The 24560-nt window shown below is 38.1% G+C and overlaps 3 protein-coding genes across 7 annotated transcripts; all 3 read right to left on the reverse strand.

Annotated features, from left to right (window-relative positions):
* Nucleotides 1-2768: 2768 nt before the first annotated feature.
* Nucleotides 2769-12928, reverse strand: LOC145495434 (uncharacterized). 5 transcript variants are annotated; one of them, XM_081475044.1, is made up of 10 exons: nt 11897-12214; nt 10810-11302; nt 9552-9599; nt 8585-8764; nt 7846-8110; nt 6958-7133; nt 6296-6425; nt 5922-6093; nt 5228-5375; nt 2769-4504 (listed from the first exon to the last, which is right to left on the reverse strand). In XM_081475044.1, the coding sequence occupies exons 1-10, from the start codon at nt 12119-12121 to the stop codon at nt 4485-4487; spliced, it is 1857 nt and encodes a 618-aa protein (XP_081331170.1). In that variant the 5' UTR covers nt 12122-12214; the 3' UTR covers nt 2769-4484. The 5 variants fall into 5 exon arrangements, with proteins under 5 accessions (XP_081331170.1, XP_081331173.1, XP_081331169.1 ...); XM_081475047.1 differs by lacking the exon at nt 2769-4504 and adding an exon at nt 12763-12928 and having other exon boundaries at nt 4876-5375; nt 11897-12033; XM_081475043.1 differs by lacking the exon at nt 2769-4504 and having other exon boundaries at nt 4876-5375.
* A 3863-nt stretch (nt 12929-16791) lies between these two features.
* LOC145494093 (melanocortin receptor 4-like) lies at nt 16792-17730 on the reverse strand. Its single transcript, XM_081473564.1, has one exon. It carries the CDS (start codon nt 17728-17730, stop codon nt 16792-16794), a length of 939 nt encoding a protein of 312 aa, XP_081329690.1.
* Nucleotides 17731-22333: 4603 nt separating this feature from the next.
* LOC145496079 (melanocortin receptor 4-like) lies at nt 22334-23972 on the reverse strand. The gene has a single exon (XM_081475695.1). The coding sequence runs from the start codon at nt 23569-23571 to the stop codon at nt 22633-22635; it is 939 nt and encodes a 312-aa protein (XP_081331821.1). The 5' UTR covers nt 23572-23972; the 3' UTR covers nt 22334-22632.
* Nucleotides 23973-24560: the final 588 nt, after the last annotated feature.

Raw genomic sequence — 24560 nt, forward strand, 5'->3', positions numbered from 1 at the left:
CGATCAATAAGGGTAACCTTTACCACTAACTGAGCAATAAAGGTTATCTTTACCACCAACCAATCAATAAAGGTAATCCTTACCACCAACTGATCATTAAAGGTAATCTTTACCGCCAACTGATCAATAACGGTGATATTTACCACTAATCGATCAATAAGGGGGATCTTTACCACCAACAGATCAATAAGTGTAATCTTTACCACCAACCCATCAATAAAACTAATTTTTACCACAAACCGATTACTAAAGGTAATCTTTACCACCACCCGGGCAATAAAAGTAATCTTTAAGTACCACTAACCGCTCAATAAGGGTAATCTTTAGCACCAATTGCTCAATAAGGATAACCTTTTTCCACCAACAATCAATAAAAGGAATCTTTACCACCAACCGATCAATAAAAGTAATGTTTACCACCACCCGATCAATAAAAGTAATCTTTACCACCAACAGATCAATAAGGGTAATCTTTACCACCAACCGATCAATGAAGGTAATGTTTACCACCAAACGATTGATAAAGGCACTGTTTGCCACCAACCGATCAACAAAGGTAATCTTTACCACGAACTGGTTAACAAGCCATCAATAAGGGTGACCTTTACCACCAACCGATCAATAAAGGTAATCTTTTCGCCCAACCGATCAATAAGGCTGATCTTTACCACCACCGATCAGAAACAGCAATTTTTATCACCAACCACTCAATAAAGGTAATCTTTATACCACCAACCTATCAATAAAGGAAATCTTTACCACCAACAGCAATGAAGGTAATTTCTACCACCTGCCCATCAATAAGGGTAACTTTGCCTCCAACCGATCAATAAACACAATCTTTAACACCAAATAATCAATAAAGGTAATCTTTACCACCAACAGATCAATAAGGGTAATCCTTAACAACTACCTATCAATAAAGGTAATCTTTACAGCCAAACGACCAATAAGGGTAACTTTACTACCAACCGATCAATAAGGGTGATCTTTACCACCAACCGATCAATAAGGGTGATCTTTACCACCAACCGATCAATAAAGGTAATCTTTACCACCAACTGATCAATAAGGGTACCTTTTGCCACCACAGATCAATAAGGGTGATCTTTACCACCAACTGATCAATAAGGTGATCTTTACCACCAACCGCTCAATAAAGGTAATCATTACCACCAACCGATCAATGAAGGTAATCATTACCATGAACCGATCAATAAAGGTAATCTTTACCACCGAACAATCGATTAACGTAATCTTTACCACAACCTGATTGATAACGGTAATCTTTACCACGAACCTATCAATTAAGGTAATCTTAACCACCAACCAGTCAATAGGGGTTATCTTCACAACCAACTGATCAATAAGGGTAACTTTACCACCAACTGATCAAAGAGGGTATTCTTTAACTTCAACCGATCAATAAAGGGAACTTTACCACCACCCGATTAAAAAGGTAGTCTACCACCAACCAATCAATAAGGGTAGCTTTACCACCAACCAATCAATAAAGGTGATCTTCACCTCCAACTGATCAAAAGAGGTAGCTTTACTCCCACCCGATCAAGATAGGTAGTCTACCACCAACCAATCGAGAAGGATAACTTTGCCACCAACCAATCAATAAAGGTGATCTTTACGACCTACCCATCAATAACGGTAACCATATTACCAACTGATCGATAAGGGTAACTTTACCACTAACCGATCAATAAGGGTAATCTTGGCCACCAACCGATCTATCTGGGTAAACTTCATTACCATCCAATCAATAAAAATAATCTCTACCATTAACTGATTAATAAGGTAATCTTCACCACCAACCGATCAATAAGCTTAATCTTTACCACCAACCGATCAATAAGCTTAATGTTTACCAGTCCAACCAATCACTGAGGGTAATCTTTACCACCAACCAATCAATAAGTGTAATCTATACCACCAGCCAATCAATGACGGTAATCTTTCCCAAAAACCGATTAATAAGGGTAATCTTTACCACCAACTGATCAATAAGGGTAATATTTACCGCCAACTGAACAATAAGGTAATGTTCAAATCAATTAGGGTATTCTTTGCTGCCGTCAATTCAATAAGGGTAATCTTTACTACCAGCTGATCAATAAGGGGATAAATCCTTACCTTCAACCAATCAATAAGGGTATTTTTCACCACGAACCATTCAATAAGGGTATTCGTTACCACCAACCGATTATTTAGGGTAATCTTTATTACCAAGAGATCTATAAACATAGCATATCGATAGGGCCGGTAGGCCTGCTTCGACCATGATAGCTATATGGGTAATTTGTACCACCAACCGTTGAAGGAGGGTTATCCTTACTGGCAACAGATAAAACTATGAGAATGTTGACCGACTTGTCCATTATGTTGTTTGTTCTTATTACTGCGAACAATTCAAAGTGGAGAGATCTATTTAATTTGTTTTTATTAATTCATTAAAGGTACGAGAAAATATTACTACAGAAAAATAGTATAAAGGGCGTTACTGAAACAGCTGCTGTTTACCGAGTTCCTGTTCTGCAGATTTTATTTTCTGCGGCGCTTGAAACCTTTTTTCCTGAGAGAGGCAACCTTTTTAGACGGTTTTTTTCATTGCTGTTTTATACTTTTTATCTTCTGTGAGTTTCGTCTCCCTATAGGAAAGAAATCGCACATTTTTATATTTTCAATTCACTTTTCTCTAGAAGGAACATCAAATATCTACTCTTGAATCAAATTTTAATTTTTAATGAGTAGCGGGAAAGGCATCTCGAATATTCTCAGTGAAATAAACTGAGAATCCACTTTCCTTCAATAGGAAATACTGGTTCTAAATAAGTTCGATAGTGCCTCATACCATAGAACGCAAAAACAGCAGTAGAACTGCGCTGTGCAACGTATGATCGCGGGAGTCCCAAGTGAAAGCATGCATGCCTGAAAAATTTGATCGATTCCAAAGAATACCGATAAAGTTGTAGCTCAAGTTTTATTCCACTTTTAAAAAGATACCAGAAGCTAAAACAGGCCCAGAAATAAGAGCTTTGTGACTACAGTACAGTAAATTGTCATCGAGTGCTTTTGTACATAAAATGAATACATTTTTAGAATATTACGTCAGTTCTCTGGATACTATTACCAAAGTGTAACGTGTTTTCGTAACCTAAAAAAATTAACTTGAGAAAAAATCGCCTCTTTGTTCTGAATACCTGGCCTTAGTAAAGGTGGTGAATGGTAATTGTGATACTAGCGTTTTATTTGTCGCGCCCGAGATATTGGTGACTTTTTAAATTGTGAGGCCGGACTTGTAAGTGCTTTCAAAAGCGAAACTTTAAGAATTGTGAAATTCGACGAAAATTTTGCGAGGCCCGCGGTGTTTGAAAGACTATTCACTACGTACTCCTTGATTTGGAAATTCAAGACTTTTCTTGCTAAGCATTGAAACTTCAAGATTTGGAAATTTAAGATTTGGCTTGCCAAATATTGCAAATTCAAGATTTGGCTTGCCAAATATTGAAACTTCAGGATTTGTTGTGCCCAATATTGAAACTTCGAGATTTGGAAATTCAAGATTTGGCTTGTCAGGATTGGGCTTGCTTGATATTAAAAATTTAGGGTTTGGGATGCCAAATATTGAAAATTCAAGATCTTCCCTGCCAAATATGACAGTTCAAGATTTGAAAATTGAAGATTTCGAAATTTAAGATTTGGCCTGTCAAATATTGAAAATTCGAGATTTGGACATTCAAGATTTCGCCTGCCGAATATTGAAAATTCAAAATTTGGAAATTCAAGAATTGGCTCGCCAAATATTAAAAAATTCAAGATTTGGACATTTAAGATTTGGCCTATCAAATATTGAAAATTCAAAATTTGGAAATTCAAGATTTGATTTGCCAAACATTGAAAATTCTGGATTTGGAAATTCAAGATTTCGCCTACCAAATGCAAATTTTGAAAATTCCAAATTTGGAAATAAAAGATTTAGCGTGCCGAATATTGAAACTTCGAGATTTAGAGGTTATGAATGGCAAATGCAAGACTTGCATTATTCTTTTTGAGCCGGAGACATTTTTGGCTTTTTAAATTGCGTTAAAAAACGGTCCCGGCGACCTGTGAAAGTTTTGCGAGATCCATCGTTTTTTAAAGGTCCATTCAGACGGTGTGAGGAACTTTCCTTCCTTTTTCCCCAGAGGGTCTCTGATGGTCAGGTCCCTTACTCTGTCTACTGACTTATTTCATAAGTAAAAAGCAACATTAAATTCTTTGAGTTTCTGTATTTTCCCTGTAGGTTAACCCATGGCCCACGATGTAATTACAGCTCACTCGATCTCTCCTCAAGTCGTGGTGTAAGTTCCGTTACAGGCCTGTAAATCCCAACAGGTGCAAAGCAGGTTCTGGACTTTATTTTGTGTGACACATGTTGAAATACCCTCGAATCTTGGCTTGCCGTATTATCGACGTTTCTTCGTCTTAATATGTCAGAGCTCGTAAGGATCAGCTGAAAATATATGCAACGGAACAATATCAACAACAACAACAACAACAACAATAACATTATCAGTGTAGAAGCAAGCAGTTTAAACGAGTCTTAAGATGCACGCAATAAGACATTTGTAGGAAAGTTTCCTAATTGGCCAAAAATTAACATTTTCAATCACTCAGAACTTTGATACGAGCAACTTTCTGACCTTGGAATTTTGTAAGGTTGTGTTCTTTGTTTGCCTAATTTTGCAATTCTACCTAATTCAATTCATCATGACCAAGAAAGCAGTTTTTATCACGTGACTGCAAACCACCAAAAAACCGATAGGCAAACCAATCAGAAACAATTATTTCAAAAGATCAACAGAAAGCGATGCACATAGTCTTCGTGTCAGTAAATCATATCTGCCTTTTACTACCTTCTTGCCATGCAGGTTTCTATCGATTTTAATTGTCTGTGGCTCCTCAAGGCTAGTTCCAGGTAGGGAAAATGAAAAAAAAATGTATGAAACTAAAACGTCCAAAGACCTTCACAGTTTGATTAAAAAGAAAAGATAGTAGGAATTGAGGCTTAAAATCAATCGACTCTGAAGTATTTAATGATGTTGTGCTTGTGTTTGAAGCTTACAATTTTTTGGCCATCTGAATGCCAATCTTTACATTTCAAACGACCAGACCATGAAAACTCAAAAACACAGATTAATCTTTACGACTGTAAATCTCTGAAGCAATATGTTACCATTTCTAAGTGAACATCTGTACAACTCCATTCTAAGGCATGGCTTCTGATACCACTGCACCGGGTTAATTCGGACATACCGAGCAATCACAGAGGGTTCTATTGGACTGGGCTTTACCAGCAGTGGATGTGTGGTGCCATCGAATACCTGAAATGTGGTTCACAAATTAAATTAGATGTAAGAGTGTAGTTCACAAGATCGAATAAACAGATATCAGACATACAAAACAAGAGAACATTTTTTCTTATGTCGTTAATTTTGGGACATTCTGTTCCTGCTATTTCGTTGTTTTTGAGCACTCGCGTTGATGAACTAGCATTCTTGTTAAGTGCGATGAATTTGTTGTTGTTGTTTTGTTTTTGCGTTTGAGTAACCTTGCAGTTGCCAGTGTCGACGGGTAAGCTTCAGTTTACGTGTTAAAATGTGGAAAGTTCTTTTCCACTTCTTTTGCTTCAAGTATTCCATTTTCTTTACATCTCATTAAAAGAAAAAAAAAAACCAGCAACCTCAAGCTCTATTCCCCTTAACGGACACCGTACATGATATTACAAGTGGAATCCACTACCCCGACCGTTGGTAACAAAAATAACTTAAGATAAATATAACATACTGGACGCCAAATTGTCCGTGAAACTTTGAATGCAGGCAAATCGTTTGAAGAGAGGACAGTGATAACATATTTGTCTCTCGTACCTTAGTACCTAGTCCATTTTCTGTGTAATTAAACCATGCAGAACCATCCAGACTAAAACTCAATGTGAACTTGCGCACAAACCAGTAGTCAGCTTCCTGTCCCTGGGTAGCCACGCCTTTTATTTCGTCCGCGTAGCCCAGGTCAACTTGAAAGTATGGATTTGTGTCACCCCTAGAAATGATAAGAATTATCGTTCATAAATTTTTATGGGTCGCTGTCCGATGTGATATTCCAAAAATATGAGTAAACAGATGACAAGAAAAACTCTCGGGTTGTTTGTCAATGCTAGTAGGATAAATTCTCAAGAATTTGCTACTGCCTGCTAGCACTAATGTTGTAGTTTGGGAGCAAGTGTAATGAACTGCGTTCATACCCTCTCGCGCACCAAGCGCTCGTTCTGTTTCGAAGTCTTCCATAAGGCGCCACAAAATTGCTGTTTAGCACAGAACTGCTGCTAAGGCGTGAGTCACTCATGAATCCAGTCTGCAGGCCGTAACTACAATCTGGACGACATTGATAAACAAAGATGAATACATATATCCTACGGGTGGTTCATTACTTACAAAAAAGAGACCTACATCAGTACCTCTGTACACCTGGATCACAATGCCATTCATGACCAATGATATTTAGATTTTTTTTTTTTAAATTTATTCTTTTTTTGACATTGAAGCACATAGTACGTTGCTGCAAAATATTGATATTGACTTTTCCACAGTAAAATGACATGTTCATAATCCGCTGAAAAGAAGCAAAATACAATACGAAGTAGGAGAAGTTTTAGGGTTTAACCCATAGGGAACACTATCCTAAGGTTGGCCATATTCAGAGAGCGGTGGGAGACCTTTGTTGCCAGCTTGTGAGTGAGTGAGTGCCGAGAAGTTGGCGTATGAACAGTTCCCTCCATCTGAATACATATATTTGTGCCTTTTTCTGGAGTTTTACGTTTATGTTGCTTAGCTTAGCAAATTAAATTTTGGATGATACATTTTTACTTGCTATGAATTGATTGATCAATGAACTAAAAGCCTTTACCAGGATTTGGAAGGGTAAAAACCCGTTTAAACGCATCCCATCCTTCGGCACATTTCCTGCCTAAGACTACCACATCTCCTTCGGCCGGTGTGTTACTACTGACTGACTGCAGGCATAATCCTCCAGTAAGGTACTGGATGGCTTTCCCATAAGCCATACCTTTAGTCTTTTGGAATCTAAATTACCAGCAATATCACGAAGGTTAAATAATACGATTATGATGATGCTTTGAGGTTTAGTTTCGACGTTAATGTTTATGACCTACTAACATACACTTGCAAAAACTGCTAATTGATGCCCTGTACAACAGATGCCCTCCTTACATGGCTCCCTTAACCCAGAAAGCCTACTAATTCAAGATCCTGCATTGCCTAGATAGCGTAGTTTTAAAAATTAGTCTAACTTTATGTTCTTTGTTGTGAGTAAAAATAGTGCTTCCAGTGTTGCGATCGCTGATAGGCATTCTCTCATAATAAACTTCTTTTAAATCCGATCCATTACTGAATTTTCGGTGGCTTCTGTCCACCTTCATCAGAGTTGCAAAAGCCGTTTGTTATTGCTCACGCTATATATAACTCCGCGCTTACTGCCGTTTTATTGATTTCAAAATCAACGGCAAGTAAGTGCGAGGGAGCGGTTTCTTCTCGTTGATAGGGGCGCCGCTGTTCTTTGTTCAAATTATTTCCCAATCCTCTTGAAAACCCTTTAGAACTTTGGTTCAGACTGTTTACCTGTTGGTTGTTGTTATTTTTGTTATCAAACTATCCTAGTTTACAATGTAAGCTTCCTTAGTTCTGAATCTACATTTGAATTTAATTTGGTACACCGTAGCAATAATTTGATACATGTACGTTGGAATGTTAAAGAACTGAATATTTCATCTCTGACCTGTGTACACGGTCATCACAGGCATGAAACGATAACCCGACTTGAGTGCCCTCAGTGGGGACGCTGTCATTTGTCAGTGGCTTAACACACATCTCTGAGCATGCGTGCTGAAGGGAGCCGTCATCGCGTAGAAGGAACCAAGTGGAGTCGCTAATGCAGTCTGTATCAAATACGAGGACTTCTGATTCATTCACTGCGCATGAGCGGGATTTGGGAATTAAGCATAATCCATTGGGGCTTCGAAGAGGACTGTGCTTGGGAGAACCTAAGAGAGTGAATCATTGTAAAGAAATCAGTATCATCCAAAGTCCTCTTTTGTGTAGTGGAACACGCTCGCTGAACTGTTGGCAAGTGATATCAAGTTAGTGTAACGTTAGTGCCACCATGGACTTTGATTTTACGCACGCAAAAGATTAAATTATTTTCAACAAGTTACATCCTGTTTACAAATAAGAACTTACACCTTTAGCAAAGATTAACTTTCTTGTTCATAAAGATGGATTTTTCCACAGTATTTTGCACGTTTCAGGGACCCAAAAGTAGTGGCACCTAGAACTAGTGACTCTTACATTAAATTAGCGACCCATTACTCAAACGTAGTAAGATTTGAGGGCAACGCACTGATCGTCAGTTACAAAGTTTGCCGTATATCTTCAATGCACAGCCCATTAATACGTTTTAATGTTTGTGTATTGGGCATTATAACGAATAAGAGCGACATCCCATATGCCATTCTTACCATCACATGGTGGCCACGGTTTGCACACGAGTGTTTCACGTGACGGGCCCAGTTCAGAACAGTCTTTCCCGCCATTTGCAGGTCGCGGGTTGTTACAGTATCTTGCTCTGACCTTGTAACCGGTTGAACAGGTTTTGCTGCATGTGCTCCATGCAGACCAAGCACTGTACCCTCCGTGAACTTCATTAAAGCAACAAGGATACAAATGATTAGTATAGGATAAGTTTCTTCCCCCTCCTGCCTTCCCTTCTCCAAGAAAATTGGGTCCTAAATATTTTATTGGCAGAAAAAAGCCCTCCAGTAGTTATACTTTTTCCGCATTCTAGTTTTCAATAAGTTTGGACGGTTTGAGCATAAAGAGAGGTTATGATTTTTTTCCAGTTTTAATTAATCCTTAATAGCAGGATTTGGTTTTGCATGTTCAGGGAACTGTAATGTTTTATGGCGATTGTATTTTTTTTGCTTTCTATTTTGTTTATATGGAAATAATTTCACAGACAGCATTTGCTCCCTTCTAGCCGCACGGTCTACTCCAGATATAAACTCAATCATTTCTTCAATACAAACTGCACCTCCGAAATAGAGACTACCCAAAAAATAAATCAAAATCGAAATATCAACGCATCTTCCTAAACTGCTGATGGTTTATGCACTAGGTCTACTGTTGGTTTTAAGAAAATAGTTTCAATTATTTTTGCTGCGCGTGGGGTTCACTAATATTTAACGTTTTGCGCTTACCTCTACCTTAAAATTAAGAATTCCACATTAAACATTAGTAGGCATGTTTTGGTGCTAAGGCTTTGAAACCGTTAAACTGACTGATAAATATTCCTCATGCGAACCCTTTGATAGAAAAGTTCAGAGAAGTTTCTGATTGCCATCATAGTCATGCCGCGGAGTTTTTAATGATAAGACGCCAACCCAAACATAATTAATGAGATATACGTGAAAAAAAGTGTCACTCTACCTGGCAAAGGTGTTTCGACAGGACAAGCAATGTCTGGTTCTTTGTAATCTGAGAAAATATTTAATGTATGTTACTCTTTATAAGCGCAGGTACCCAATGAAGACCAGACGGTTAATTTGCTGCTAGAAGAAAGTGTACAGCTAGCAAACTACTTAAAAAGGAATTTTTGCTGTCCTTCAGGCATTAAATCAATTTTCTACCATGTAGAGAAAAAGCGTTCTAGTAGGCTCTATTAAATCAATAATGTTAGTTGGGAGACAGTAATAAAATTCAATGTATGTAGGATATATGAGCGAAATGGTCATACTAACCGGTATTATCTACAGCTTTATAAGGACGAACCTCCTACAGAATGATAAATCGTTCTACATGAAATATGACATGACACTAATGTTAGCGTTCCATCAACAAACTTTAAAGTAAGAACCAATGCAGAATTTGTTTTTTAACAAACAGCACCACATGAAAGTAATGCTCACACTGGAATTTCATCTACAGGATTAAAAGTTAGAATTACCTTAAACTGCTTGAGACCACATCACTTTACTTACTCTTGAATTAGGCCATTCCACAAATATCCGGATATTTTGGGGGATATTTAGAAGTTTCCAAGATATTTAAAAAAATATTAAGATATTTAGAAAATTTGGGGATATTTAGAAATATTTGGAACTTTTCGGAGCTTAATTAACCCTGTGTATGCTGTGTTTTCTTCGCTATTTTCTTGAAACAATACTCAGCTCTATGACAAAAATATTAAGTTTAGCGATTTTCCACTTGAAAAATGTATTCTATCTCGACTAAAAGCGCTAAAGCAGCTATTTCCCAAAACGGTAGATGGTGGTAACACCGAATTGCCAGAATCTTGCTCCCCAGCTCCAACTACTACAAGACAGGGCTCCTGCACAAGAACAGTTTAAAAACTCTAGCCTAAGTAATTCAAAAGCAGTTTATTTTGAAAATAAAAATGCGAGATATATATTAAGAGGGTTTTTCGAGATATTTAGAAAAGTTTTGCAGAATCACCGGAAAGATAATTAGGCGGTTTTACGTGATATTTGTGGAAAGGCCTGACTTGAATTGTCTTAATGCTCAACGTAAAAGTCGTTAATCCAAAAAAATTGAGCTTGCAAAACTATACGATGTAAAACGTGAGGGTGCAAAAATGTATCTCGCGCACAAAAAGCGATGTATCTCGTTCTTGTATCGCAGAAATTATTTGTTCCTTACTTGGGTTGACAAAAATACTTTAACATACCTTTCTTCCCTTCCTTTAACCAGTACCATATTTTGCCAGGATATATCATGTCCAAGAAAATCCAGGGAGCAGGGTTATAAGGCCACAAGTGACGCGAGACTATTGTTCCCCAGGGTATTTGCTCTATCAGTTTGTCATTGGTTGTCAGCAGAGCCAAATCGTCTAGCCTTGGCAACCAGGGCATTCGATCGCTTATGGCAAAAGGTCCGCTTTTCCAGTTGTCGAATTTCTTAAGCATCGTGACTCCAGTAAAATTAGCAAATTTCCCAGTAAACGTGTAGTGATTCGGAGCCTGCCAAACTCCGCCCCACCTGCCTGGTTGATTTGCATCAAGGCGGTACAGAAAGGGACTGCTGTTTGTTGGGTCGTGCTTGATAGCGTCAGCTTTTCCTAATATGGAAAAGTCTGCCCTGCCGATTTCCCTTGCAGTGGCGTACGCGTTACGCTGAAGTACTGTTCTGTCGTTCCATCCTTTGTTAGTGACCGCTTGCACCTGAATCGTTGTAGACAGAAAATAATTATAGTTATAGTTACCTATAAAGAGTGATTTAGACTATAACGTTCTGAGCTTTATCGTTCGTAAACCGTCCTTGGTATTTGCGTATCTGCTATAGTTAACTAATTAAGTATTATTTCAACCTTTCCTTCAATTTAAAAGATTTATTTTTTCAGTAGTAATGTGTACTCCCTGGAACACAAATCGTGACCTTCAAACTGAAAATATTGTACAACACAAGTTTTGAAAACGGCTTAACTTGCGTAGAAAATGGTGAAGATACTGGGTATGTTCACGTTGCGACGCCATTGTTGCTTACGAGGAGGGACAGAATTGTTATTTTGCCGTTTACCAAGCTGCTTTATCAGTTGTTGTCGAGCGGTATTTGGAAAACACTACTCTGAAAAAAAAATAGTGCAGTTTTCAGGTCCCATAAAAGATATAAATTGTAAGTTTATGTAAAATAATTCGAAAATCAGCAGAACCTGATCTCATTTGTCATACAGTACATGGAGGACTAAAATTATAGGATTAAATCTTTAAGGTGCTTTACAACGGCGTGTAATCTGTTGTTCAAATTTCTGATTTTACCAGTAGAGTCCAGCCGCCTCCAAACCTTCGTGATTGGTCACACACTGTTTTCACAGGTCTCTCACAGGGTCCATCAACAAATAATTTGTACACTCCATCAATTTCATAACCGTCCTCGAAATACTGCCTGCAGCTTACTGCAGAGCAAAACACAAAAAAACCGACAAACAATGAATACAACATACATCTCCAACTTGGAAACAATTTGGGCTTAGAACTCCGCATATAATATTTATGATTAGAAAAACACGCGGGTTTCTTTATAGTTTTCAGTTTGCGAGAACGCAAAAATTTGTGCAACTTATCCGAGAAACAGGCGAAAACAGCGATTTTAATGTAGAACAGTAATCGCCTATGCCTGGCATCAAGATGGCTTGTTTTTGATCAATCTACAACCTCAGTTTAGCCTCTCTTTAATAATTAGATTATGCGCTCGAGATTTCTATCGCGTGATAGTTGACGAGGGCGCATGCCGAGTCAACTATCAACAGTTGTGTTGTGTTTGTAACCGTTGTGTTCTATTCGTATCAGGGGTTCCGGGTAGCAAGTGGGGAGTGTTCACATCTGACAATGTTTATTTCAAGGTCAGGTAGCAGCTCTCACAGGGTTTTACATTAATGGCTCGATACTCATCGATACTCGATACTCGATACTCGACACAACAGAACAAGCAACAGAAACAATGCCCCTATTCCCAAAACAACAACAGCTGTATCACTTTGATGACAAAAAGAATAGGCCATTTCCGAGTTGTCTTAAGCCTAGAGGCTACAGGTAATTCAGAAAATAGATTACAAATGGTATTACGAGCCTGCGAAAGTTGTTACACTTCGTCATTTCTACGATGGCTATAAACCAAAACTTACAGTAGCACTTTGTTTTGTAACATGTGGACACTTGAAGAGTTCGTCCCTGACAGTCTCCATCACGGATGCAAGAGCGAACACGATATCTCAATCCTCCTGATCCACAGTACTGACTACACGCTGACCAGCGAGACCACGGGCCGAAATCTCTCTCGTCACCCACTTTGCAAAAAGATCAAAATAAAAAAGATCCAAATTTCATCTTGAAGTCCTCTCTGAATCCTTGGGTAAATTGTTCTATCTTTTGAGATTGTTACAAAATCAAACACATTTTCTTTTAAACAGTTTCGCACCTTTGAAGGAGACGCAGAAGTGAGCTCGATATGGCCCTTACGAGATTTTGTAGTTCATTCAAAAGGAAGAAAATATATGCCTGTTTCCATGTTATTTCACATGTGCTTCAGAGCTTTACACTTTGATGAACACAAACGTTAGTAAATCAAGATAAAGTGTAAAGTTATTGTACATTTAATTAAGTTTGCCCTATTTTGAAGTGGATGTGTTTTAATTTTTCAATATGATCTTAGAATAATTAAATGCCAATGGATTTGTAATTGCTCACCAATATGATTGAAAGTGAAAACAACGAAAAAAGCACTTTCAAGTATAGGTTACTATTTGCAAAATTACAGAAACTTCTCGGAGTAATTAAGTCTAATTATTTTCCACGTAATATTGAAAAATAAAGACCATAAATTCTCTCTTTTTTAAAGGTTCAAACACTAGAGCGTAAACATAATAAGCCAGCTTGTTTATCACGTTAAAATTGAGACTTAAAAACACATGCACTGGTCGACTAAACACAATGTTTAAATGGTTTACAAGTACAGCAGGTTATACTATGGAATAGCTTCAGGTCAACGCTTATTTACAATGACAGCATGCTTGGATGAAAATAATGAAAATGGAAAAAAAATTGTGGGTGAAAGTCATAAATTCAACTGAAAGTATTGATTCTCTATATTTTTACAAAGTTTTGTGTAATTTTGTGGCTACACAATAACATTTTTTTCTACTTACCTGCTATTGCCAAAACAGAGATGATCCCAAACAATATGGCAGGTAAAGAAACCTGTGACATACCGCTGGTCCCACGGCAATTAGATTGAAATGTACTCCTGAAACACCATCTTCACCATTGAAAGCAATTTTTTTTTAGAGCGTGAAGATAAAATACAGAATGTCCTTCAACGTTTCTTATTTACCCTAAACAAAGATTAAAACCAACTTGACCGGTGAATTAAAGCATTGTTATGAAAAAGTTCAATTCGAGAGTTTTTTTAATTTATGTTGTTATGACATCATTGTAAGTTGTGATTTTCAAGATCCACTTGTTGACTTTGAAAATTGACATTTGCCAAGTTCTTCACATTGACTGGTTTTTGAATGGGAAGTTCATCTGCCGGCTGGTGACACCATTCTTTTGATTGGCACTTTTTGGTTGAGCGGTGTCTTTTGATGTGCTTGAATGAAAAGTCACTAGGGCCATTCGCCTCACCGTTCAAAGGCAACGTTTCACAAAGAAAACTTAAGACTAAGTTGACGTGCGTGCTAAACATTGTGTCCACTATATACGCCTCTACTGGATATGACGAAGTCTTTATATCTTAGGCAAATTTTCAGATACATTTGTGTGTGTTCCAAGAAAAGCGAAAAGAATAACACTCCTTGAAGAACTTTTATCTCTCTTTAAAAGGATAGAATAGTCATATTTTCCCCGCGCTCCTCTCCCTTCCCGCACCAAAAAAAAAAAAAAAAAAAGAATCAAACCTCGCCCAAATGGAATAAGTAACGTTTATAATTACGTTCGCCGACCAAATATAATTCCGTAATTCGCCGACTTTTGTACGTCGACGTTTTAGTATATTGGCGATTGATTTTGTCTAGTCACTTTCTACACTGAACGTTGTTCTTGAAATCGAGTACCAGGTTGCTGGTTATTAAGAGTGGAGGCAAACTTTATTAAATGTCTAGCGACCCTTCCCCTCCTGTGTGTTCTCGGATTCACTCTCGAGCAAGACAGAAGATTTTGTCTGCAGGGCATGTTAAACCTGAGCGCAACCCCCAAATGTCGCGGGGACAAAATTGAGCAGGGATGCGACCCTTGAGGTGAACTCTGTAAATCATTGGGCAGGGGCGGGTCATTGGGACACAGAAACCTTACCATATAATAAGCTATATGGGTACTAGAGCTCAGATCTTATATTATAGAGCCATGATCGGCTTGATTTTGCAACAATTTTAACCCCTTTCTAGACTTGGCACCAAAAACCCCCACCATACACTATCGCAGACTAGCTATTTTCCATGCAGAACTTTTATCACTGTCGTGGCTCACCATACGCTAACTAAACCAATATCTTACATAGTCACTTTCGAGTTTCAATTTTTATTATAGACCCCCGGGTAAAGAACCCTGTTGTAGACTAAATTATTTATACACTGGCCACTTTCCCGGTAAATTATACCCTGTCCTAGACCCAAACTGTCTGATTTTTATACCCTACCCCCAGACTAAACTGCCTGAAAACGACAGTCTTCATAGCGGTACATACCCATATAGCTTACTATATGGGAGTACCTACCCCCCTCCGCCGCCTGGAGGGTATGCGAAGTCCCCTTGTGTACTCTGCAAAAGATTTTTCCGCTGCTATGTTGATGTGATGTTAATGAGACTTTAAAATTACCCCTCGTGTGTACGAACATTAAAGTAAAGCAACAATTTACAGCATCATCCACATTAACAGGAAAATTTACTTGCAACATTCCTTATACCTACGGTACAAATTGTTATCTGATGTGATTTTTATCCAATAATTGAAATTTTACAAAGTGTTCTGGTCGCTCGAAATAATCATATGGGCTAAAAAGGTCAGGTAAGTCACTTGTTCAAAACAATTTTAAGCCCAGGTCAAACTTCGAACTTCGCATTAGACGAACTAAATTGCAGTTAAAGTAGTCGATCCAAACGTACGGGTAAGGCTCGACCGTTGAATCAAACGTCGAACTTAATTCGAATTTAGATCGACCAACTCAGTCGGATGAACTCAGTTGAGTCAACGTCGAAGTTATCATGAACCTATCTCGCTCAGTTTAGTTCGTCTCATGTGAAATTCGACGTTTGTCCTGGGCCTTAGTGTATTAGCAATGTACGAAATCACATACATTTCAGAGCAAAATGTTTCAGGAGTTATTTGTTACAAGTAGAAAAAAAAGCAATACTGACCTGAAAAATATACCCTGATTCTAAATCTTTATCGAATCAGAGTATAAACTATACAGAAACAATGTGCCTAAATAGTAAATAACAGTAAATAATGTAAATACACAGTGAATAATGTTTATAGACTACAAGCTCTGAAATTCACGCATTCTTATCACAAAGGCCTACTACCAAGCTTGTTTCATGATTTCTTTCAATACGCCAGTGAAGTACATGGATACTACACCAGATATGCATCTAGACAAAATCTATACATATCTAAAGTGCGCACCAATTCTGGTAAACAAACGATTGCTTATACAGCCACTATTGTCAGGGGCAATATCCCTACTCATCTTAAAGGTCTCAATGCCTTCGACTTCTCGAGACATCTGAAACTTTATTTACTGTCTGAACAACATTCTGAAAACAAGTAATATTTCCATATGCTCCTTTTTTTCCAATTTTATGTACATATCTCATTCTCTTAACAGCTTTTTTTCTCTTAAATCTCCATAGAAACATAATAAGTGGAGGTTGACTAGAAAACCCTTGGTTACTTCAGTCTCCAGACTCACATAGTACACTTGTTTCTTTGTCTTTACATTTCACTGATATAAAAAAAACTGTAAATGTACGAGTAACAAAAGAAAATAAAGTTATTGTTGTTGCCCTTATTAAATCATGGGAACACAAAATAGTGTGTGCATAATTATCTGCCAATGCAGGATATCTTCTTCTCCTCTTTCTCTTTCCCTTTTCCCTCTTTCTTCTTCTCCATTTCCCTCTTCTTTGGCCAGTTAGGGATTATATAGTTCCACAAGAGCTCAACAGCAAAACACTTGTCTGATTGTGTCCTTCACTGTCTGTCTCACCTCGTCTATTTTCCAGCAGTAAAGAATCGGATTTAATGACGAGTTTAAGTAAGCTAAAGTGATCGCATAACTGACAGCAAGAATCGATGACGAAGATGGCTTTGCATCAATGAAGACAGTTGCCGATATTACAAGTGGTAGATAACAAATAACTAACGTAAACTGCAACCACAGTGCAGTGGACACTGCCTTTTTGTATCGCGCTATGTTTAGTTGATTTGCTTGGTTTGGTTGTTGGACATGGTCTTGTACTTGACTTCGATGACGACGGAGGGTGAGGAAGATCTTTGTATAAGAGAAGGTTTTAGTTACTAGGCATATTGATATAACTATAACTCCGTACCTTGAGGTTATAGGGGAACTCCAAAAGAGCCGCATTATTGAAGAGATAGTAGGCACCACCCAAGAGGTGATAATGATCAAACAGGCTCGCTTCAAAGTAACAACCTGTCTGTATTTCAACCCCAACACCAGGGCGAGAAGTCTGTCCACACTAACTGCAGTCAGTGTCAACAAGGACGCTAAAGACAAAACTGTTCCTGTTGTAGAAACTGTGACTATTGTGAAGCGGCAAATATTCCAGTGTTCATTCACTATAGTCACCAACAAAGTAACGAAGAGAGGCTCTGTAATAAGACCAGCACCTAGATCAGTTACTGCGAGGCTGCGAAGTAAGAGTTTGGATGGAAGATGTAGTGAAGACTCTTGGCGCAGAGCGACTAAAAACAAAAAATTTCCGAGAAATGCCGTAATGGACAGAAAAGCGTTTAAAACTGCGATAAATGTCAACTGGCCATGTATTGCAGTAGGTATGTCTGTTGAGCAGTACAGGTCTTGAACCTTTTTAGAATAGTTCGGCTTTTCGTCTTCAGAAACGTTTGTGGTAGCCATTACTCTGCAGCAATATGACTATCTGTATCGGCGTGAGGTTAACCGCTAGCTAGAAAGCCTTGATCTAAATTCATGCTTTTTAATTTATTTGTCCAACATGTCATCCATGAACAGTTAATACGGTAAAACTGACTAGCTGAGCAGATGGTTTCATTGTCAAAAACTAACTTTTTTTCGACTTGGGAGCAGCATTGGCGCTCTTTTGTTTGACAATCAACGTCAAAATAAGTACAAAAATACAAAGTTGTAACCCACATTTTGGGCTCGAAGCTTTTATTTTCAATTGCAGAAAATATTCTTAAATTCTGGAAAGCTTCCTGTTATCGTTAAAGCTAATTTGTTCTTCAAAAATGGCCTATTGCCCACAATGTGGCGACATATCCGGGACTTTAACGGCACTCGTGGCCCTAAATTTGAACTTCATTGAGAAACACTGAGATACAACAACACAGAAAATGGCCTGTTATGAAGTGAGAGCGGTCATTTTGGAAGCTTTTGGCCAAAAAAAAAAAAGACATTTATTAGTTTAAGTATATGGTTTCAAACAGAAAATAGATCAATAATATATAGATTTAGGCCAGCCTAAAAGCGTAGCTCCTGGGCCGGGTTGTTCAAAGCCCGATTAAGCTAACCCAGAAAAAGGTAGAATTTTGATTTGAGTTTTGTAACTTTGCGGTGAGGTTTCTGTACATTGTTTGGCCTTCTGTTTTGAGTTTTAATAATCACCATATACACAAAACAAAACAGCAAAACACATTTGTATAGAAGAAAAAGTTATAATTCGATTAACTTTTAATCCTGGGTTAGCGTAAACTGGCTTCCGAGCAATCCTGCCCTGTTTCCAACAAGCTAACCCAATATGAGCCCGCGATCCAATCGATAACCAGCGCTTGGTCAGCGGTCAACTTCAAGAAAACACGTGACCTCGAGGAGCTGTAAACCTGAGCCCGCGATATGGTCACGTGATACTGGTCAGCGGATACCTTGTATTGACAGGTGTCAATTGATCATAACATGGATGTCCAATATCAAGGAAGTACACGGTAAACCAAGGCTGCATGTCTCTGTCAACCTATTATTTGGAGTATGGCCGCCATGTTGGGCAACTCCGCCGTCGCCGTCGCCGTCGTCGCCGTCGTGCGTACGCGCCCACGAGCAATACCGCTAGCCATGATAACCATGAGAAAATCAATTCATGGGTTTCCTTTTCTTTCCCATATGAGTATGGGGCTCCGCTTGGCGGCCCTTCGGGCCGCCGGAGCTCCGCTAAAACGTATTTTGCCTTAGTCTGTCTACAAACTCCCAAAATTCCGAAATGGACCATTCCAGATTAGGTAATATGGGAAGCGGCTTTTTATTGACGAAAAAGCAAAGAAATTTTGTACCGCTGTTGCTCCTACAAGTAAATGCAAAATCCTCAATATACCAATAAACTGAACTGAGTATCACCCTTAACTTCATAAAACAGCGTTTGTGGAATATGATCCATTCATTATCGTTGAAAGCTGGTTTTTTTTTTTTTATAGTAAACTAGGACAAATCAAACTTTTCACGAGAATATTTAACTCTGGATGCTAAGATCAACCGGTTCTATCTACTATTTTTAGCATTTGAAGAGCGGGGCAACCAGCTGATTCAAATCAATAATCCCTCGCAATTAAACATTACGTTTTTCTCCGAAAATGACAACTGCTTTGCTAGAGTTGGTTTTTATTTCATTTTCCGCCGCTTCCAAAGCACCGTGTACAAGCTGCGTTTAATGTTATCGAAGTCAATAATAAAGTTTTTTCAGATTTTCTTTTGTCATGTTCATAAATGACTGACAACTTTCTTGCCCTGGCAAACATATGTTTGTTTAATTTACTCTGTAATTCAGTACTCGTTGTATTTAAATCCAAAAATTAGCGCAGAGAAAACCATATAACTGAACATCCGCTTTAATTTACATTCATGAAAGAAACTGCTTCCTATAAATGATTAACAACTTTACTCGATGTTGACTTTCTTCGACTTCATCTGTGGATGCAGCTAATATGACCAGTTTCAAAATTGCAAATTTGCAGATAGTTTTTGTGAACTCTTAAATTACTCGTCAACGTCAAAATGATGAAATCCTAAGCGAAAACCTTCGGTCAATTATTCTTCCTACATACGTTGAGCATGTTTCGATCGAAAATAATAACATTATTGCACGACGACGGCAGTTTGTTGGTTTTTCTTAGTCTCTGGGTAACAGCGTTTTGTTTACAGATGTTGCCAAATCTTCACGTGAACTTGAGGGTGGGTGGGGGGTTGTAATCCTTTCGCCTTTCGGGCGGGATAAATATAAAACCACAAATAGTACCTAAATCTTTGTAAGATTGTAAAATCTACTTCATTTGAACATCGTAACCAAGAGCAAGAGAATAATCAGCCTGATCGAACTTTAAGTATTACGCAGAGTTTTATGACTTTCTGGTTATGTGTTGGGAATTTTTCGACCATGTTGTTGTCTAGCGGAAAATGGGAAAAATACAAGGCTGCTTAGGATATAGCGATTGCGGGGGTGGGGGTGAGGGCTGATATCAGTTTAGGCTGTTACTCGGTGGAGTCGAAAGTGTGAGCATTCCCGAGTGTGCGAATTGCGCACAGTTTGATGTAATACATTGAATACGAAAGACTGTGTTTGGCCACATTTCCAAATAACGCGAAGAGAGTTGAAAACACGACGTGTAGCGGCGTATTTTTGACGACCTTCAAGGTGTTTGGAAATGTGGTCAAACACAGTCTTGAGTGTTTGATATATCTTCTCGATTAAAACTAAAACTAGGGAGAAAATGGAGAATTAAAAACGTAAAAATCTATGCTAGTTAAGACCAGATATTCAAACAACCTCACGGCCATGATTTCATTTGTTTAAACTTAATGAATTATTAACAAGTTTGAGACGCTCAGTGAAGGTCTGTCGAGAAGCTTGCTTCAGTTCTGCCCTAACGTTGTTTTCCAAAACATATCGCGTATTAGATATAAATATAAATATAAAAGTTAAATATAAACGTCGTTGACAAGAAATAGTGGGTTTTTTTATTATTTTTCTCAAAAAAAAAAAAAAAAAAAAACTTCAAATAATCTCTCTGCTCTTGTTACAACCGTCTTTTGCCTCTGAATGCCTATTCCTTTAGGAATCTCCGATCCCGGCTTGTTTGGTGTATTTTCATGCAACGGCATTTAATGACCTTTTTAATTTTAAAGTTAAAAATTCATCTGTTTCGCTATGTTCGAGCGTCATGTTTATGTATTCCTCCTGTTCAATCAAGCACGATATTTCCCGTTTTGAAAATCTTCCCGTAAAATATGTTTATCTTCAGTTTTGGTCTTTTCGGTACACGTACTCTTAATTGCCTGTCCCGAGTATAGAGGGAAACTTTTTTTTCAATAGGTCGGATTAAATATCAACGAGCTTTCTTGAAAATTAAGACATTCACATCAGATATCTCTAGCAGTTACGCATGCGACGTCGCTTACCTAAAAGTGTACAAGTATTATATGCTCTCAGCACCTACTAGCGAAGCTCCAAAGTTTATCCTGATTTTATATCGTAGCTAAGAAGTGAATCCGAATTGATAAAAAGACTGTATTAAAAATTAACCCCCCCCCCCCCCCACCCCAATCCCCATACCACCTTAAAAACAAATTCCGCCTGTCAATAATGACTGTATTTTGGATAACAGCATTACAGTGCGTCAGCTGCAAAAATATGCACCCTCTTTGTGATGAGAAATATCCACCCTGTTTTTCAAGATCCTAAAATTAGCTAAAATTTCAGTCACCTTTTTCCTTGTTTCAACTAACGGGCAGTAAAATGACAACTATCCCTTTTCTTCTCAATAATTTAGCCATCACCTTACAAGCTGTCAATCATTCACGACATTATGTTTAAAGAATGGTCACGTTTGAGGCACGGTGGCGAACATCTTGTGTCAATGAAACTTCAAAATTCTGTTGAAACTGCTTCTACAGTGTCAGCTATTAAATGTCCTCCTGATCTGCTTTTTTTTCTATCAAAGGCTTTTCAAAAAGGTGACCAAAAGAGCGTCTTATAAATGTACTGTCGCTTCCATCAGCGTTTTCGGGCGTTTTATTGTAAACGATAGGAATAAACGCATTTAAAAAATTATGCGTTTTCGAATGTGAACGCATTAGTGTGGACAGGTGGAAAGGTTTGAAAATGCTAGTTTGTAGGGAAAATTATTTCGCTACGTTTTCTTCAAAATGAAAACGGAGACTTTTGATAACGTATTAGTGTGGTTGGGGCCTTAAACTCGCGACAAATCCCACGGGTACCCCCAGACTAGCGTGTATTGTAATCATCAATTCGCAATTTCTCTGTTTCGTAGTAAATCCGACTAAACATTGTGAAACTTTCTTTCTCGAATTTCTCATGTCATAAAATATATTCTTTAATCAAAGGCCAAGGTAGTTCTTTCTTTTAGTGCAGAGTGGAATAACACATCGATATCCACCCGAAAACCATAACTCGGCTGTACATGTCTACCTCTGTTTTTAAACAAGCTGTACCGCAACACCTTCGTGTTTGAATAATGCAGTCGACCCAAAGAATTGCAAGGTATTCTATTTTGGTCTTTTCTTTATTCACAATAATAAACAAAGCATTCGTTAGAATTTCTTAATTTACAACTAACATATTTGTACCTCTTTTCTCCTTGATAAACATGCAATACCGTCAATATCACAATAAACCAAATTCACTAGCACTCTTACTAATTTAAAACAGCCTTCTTCTTCTTCTTCTTCTTCTTCTTCTTCTTCTTCTTCTTCTTCTTCTCTTTCTTCTGTTCCTCCTTCTTCTTCTCCATCTTCCTCCTCTTTGGCCAGTGAGGGATTATATAGTTCCACGAGAGCTCAACAACAAAGTACTTGCCTGATTGCGTCCTTTACTGCCTGCCTCACCTCGTCTATTTTCAAGCAGTAAAGAATCGGATTTAAAGACGAGTTTAAGAAAGCTAAAGTGATCGCATAACTGACAGCAAGAATGGATGACGAAGATGGCTTTGTATTAATGAACAAAGTTGCCAATATTAATTGTGGTAGATAGCAAATGACTAACGTAAACTGCAACCACAATGCAGTAGACACTGCCTTTTTGTATCGCGCTATGTTCAGTTGATTTGCTTGGTTCGGTTGTTGGACATGGTCTTGTATTTGACTTCGATGTCGACGGAGGGTGAGGAAGATCTTTGTATAAGTGAAGGTTGTAGTTACTATACACATTGATACAACTATAACTCGGAACCTTGAGGTTTTAGGGGAACCCCAAAAGAGACGCATTATTGAAAAGACAGCAGGCACCAGCCAAAAGGTGATAATGACCAAACAGGTTCGCTTCAAAGTAACAACCTGTCTGTATCTCAATCCCAACAACAGGGCGAGAAGTCTGTCCACGCTAACTGCAGTCAATGTCAACAAAGACGCTTGAGCGAAAATGCTGCCTGTTACAAAAAGTGCGACTCCTACGTAGCGACAATTGTTCCAATTTTCATTCACTGCAGTCACCAAAAAAATAACCAAGAGAGGCTCTGAAATAAGACCAACACAGAGATCAGTTACTGCAAGGCTGCGAAGCAAGAGTTTGGATGGAGGATGCAGTGAAGACTCTTTGCGCAGAGCGACTAGGAACAGAAAATTTCCAAGAAATGCCGTGATGGACAGAAAAGCATTTAAAACTGCGAGAAATGTCAACTGGCCATATATTGCAGAAGGTATGTCTAGTGAGCAGAACAGGTCTGCAACCTTTTTAGAATAATTCGGCTTTTCGTCTTCAGAAACGTTTGTAGTAGCCATTACTCCGCAGCAATATGACAATCTGTGTCGGTGTGAGCTCAACCGCTGGCTAGAAGGACTGGATCTAAATTCCTGCTTTTTGATTTATTTGTCCAACATGTCATCCATGAATAGTTAATACGGTAAAGCGGCTGACTAGCTGAGCAGATGGTTTCATTGTCAAAAACTCACTTTTTTCTACTTGGGAGCAACATTGTACGTGTTTTGTTTGATAATAAAAATCAAAATAAGGGCAAAAATACAAATTTATAACCTGAATTTTGGGCTCGAAGCTTTTATTTTCAATTGCAGAAAATATTCTTAAATTCTGGAAACTTCCTGTTACCGTTATAGCTAATTTGTTCTTCGAAAATGGCCTATTGCCCACAATCAGGCGACATATCCGGGACTTTAACGGCACTCCTGGCCCTAAATTTGAACTTCATTGAGAAATACTGAGATACAACAATATAGAAAATCGTCTGTTATGAAGTGAGAGGGGTCATTTTGGAAGGTTTTGGCCAAAAAAACAGAACATTTATTATTTTAAGTACATGGTTTCAAACAGAGGAGAGATCAATAAAACGTTTTTTGCTCTAGACTGTCCACAAACTACTAAAAATCCGAAATGGACAATTCCAGATCAGGTAATATGGGGAGTGGCTTTTTTTTGACGAAAAAGCAAAGAAATCTTGTACCGCTGTTACTTGTGTTGCTCCTACAAGTAAGTGTAATATCCTCAATATACCAATAAACTGAACTGAGTATCACCCTTAACTTCATAAAACAGCGTTTGTGGAACATGATCCATTCATTATCGTTTTAAGCCGGTTTTTTCTTTCTTTTAGAAAACAAGGACAAAGCAAACTTTTTACGAAAATATTTAACTCTAGAAGCTAAGATCAACCAGTTCTATATACTATTTTTAGCATTTGAAGAGCGGGGCACCAGCTGATTCAAATTAACAATTCCTCGCAATTAAACATTACCTTTTTCTCCAAAAATGACAA

This window comes from Orbicella franksi, chromosome 8 (assembly GCF_964199315.1).
Source record: "Orbicella franksi chromosome 8, jaOrbFran1.1, whole genome shotgun sequence".
NCBI classification, from domain to species: Eukaryota; Metazoa; Cnidaria; class Anthozoa; order Scleractinia; family Merulinidae; genus Orbicella; species Orbicella franksi.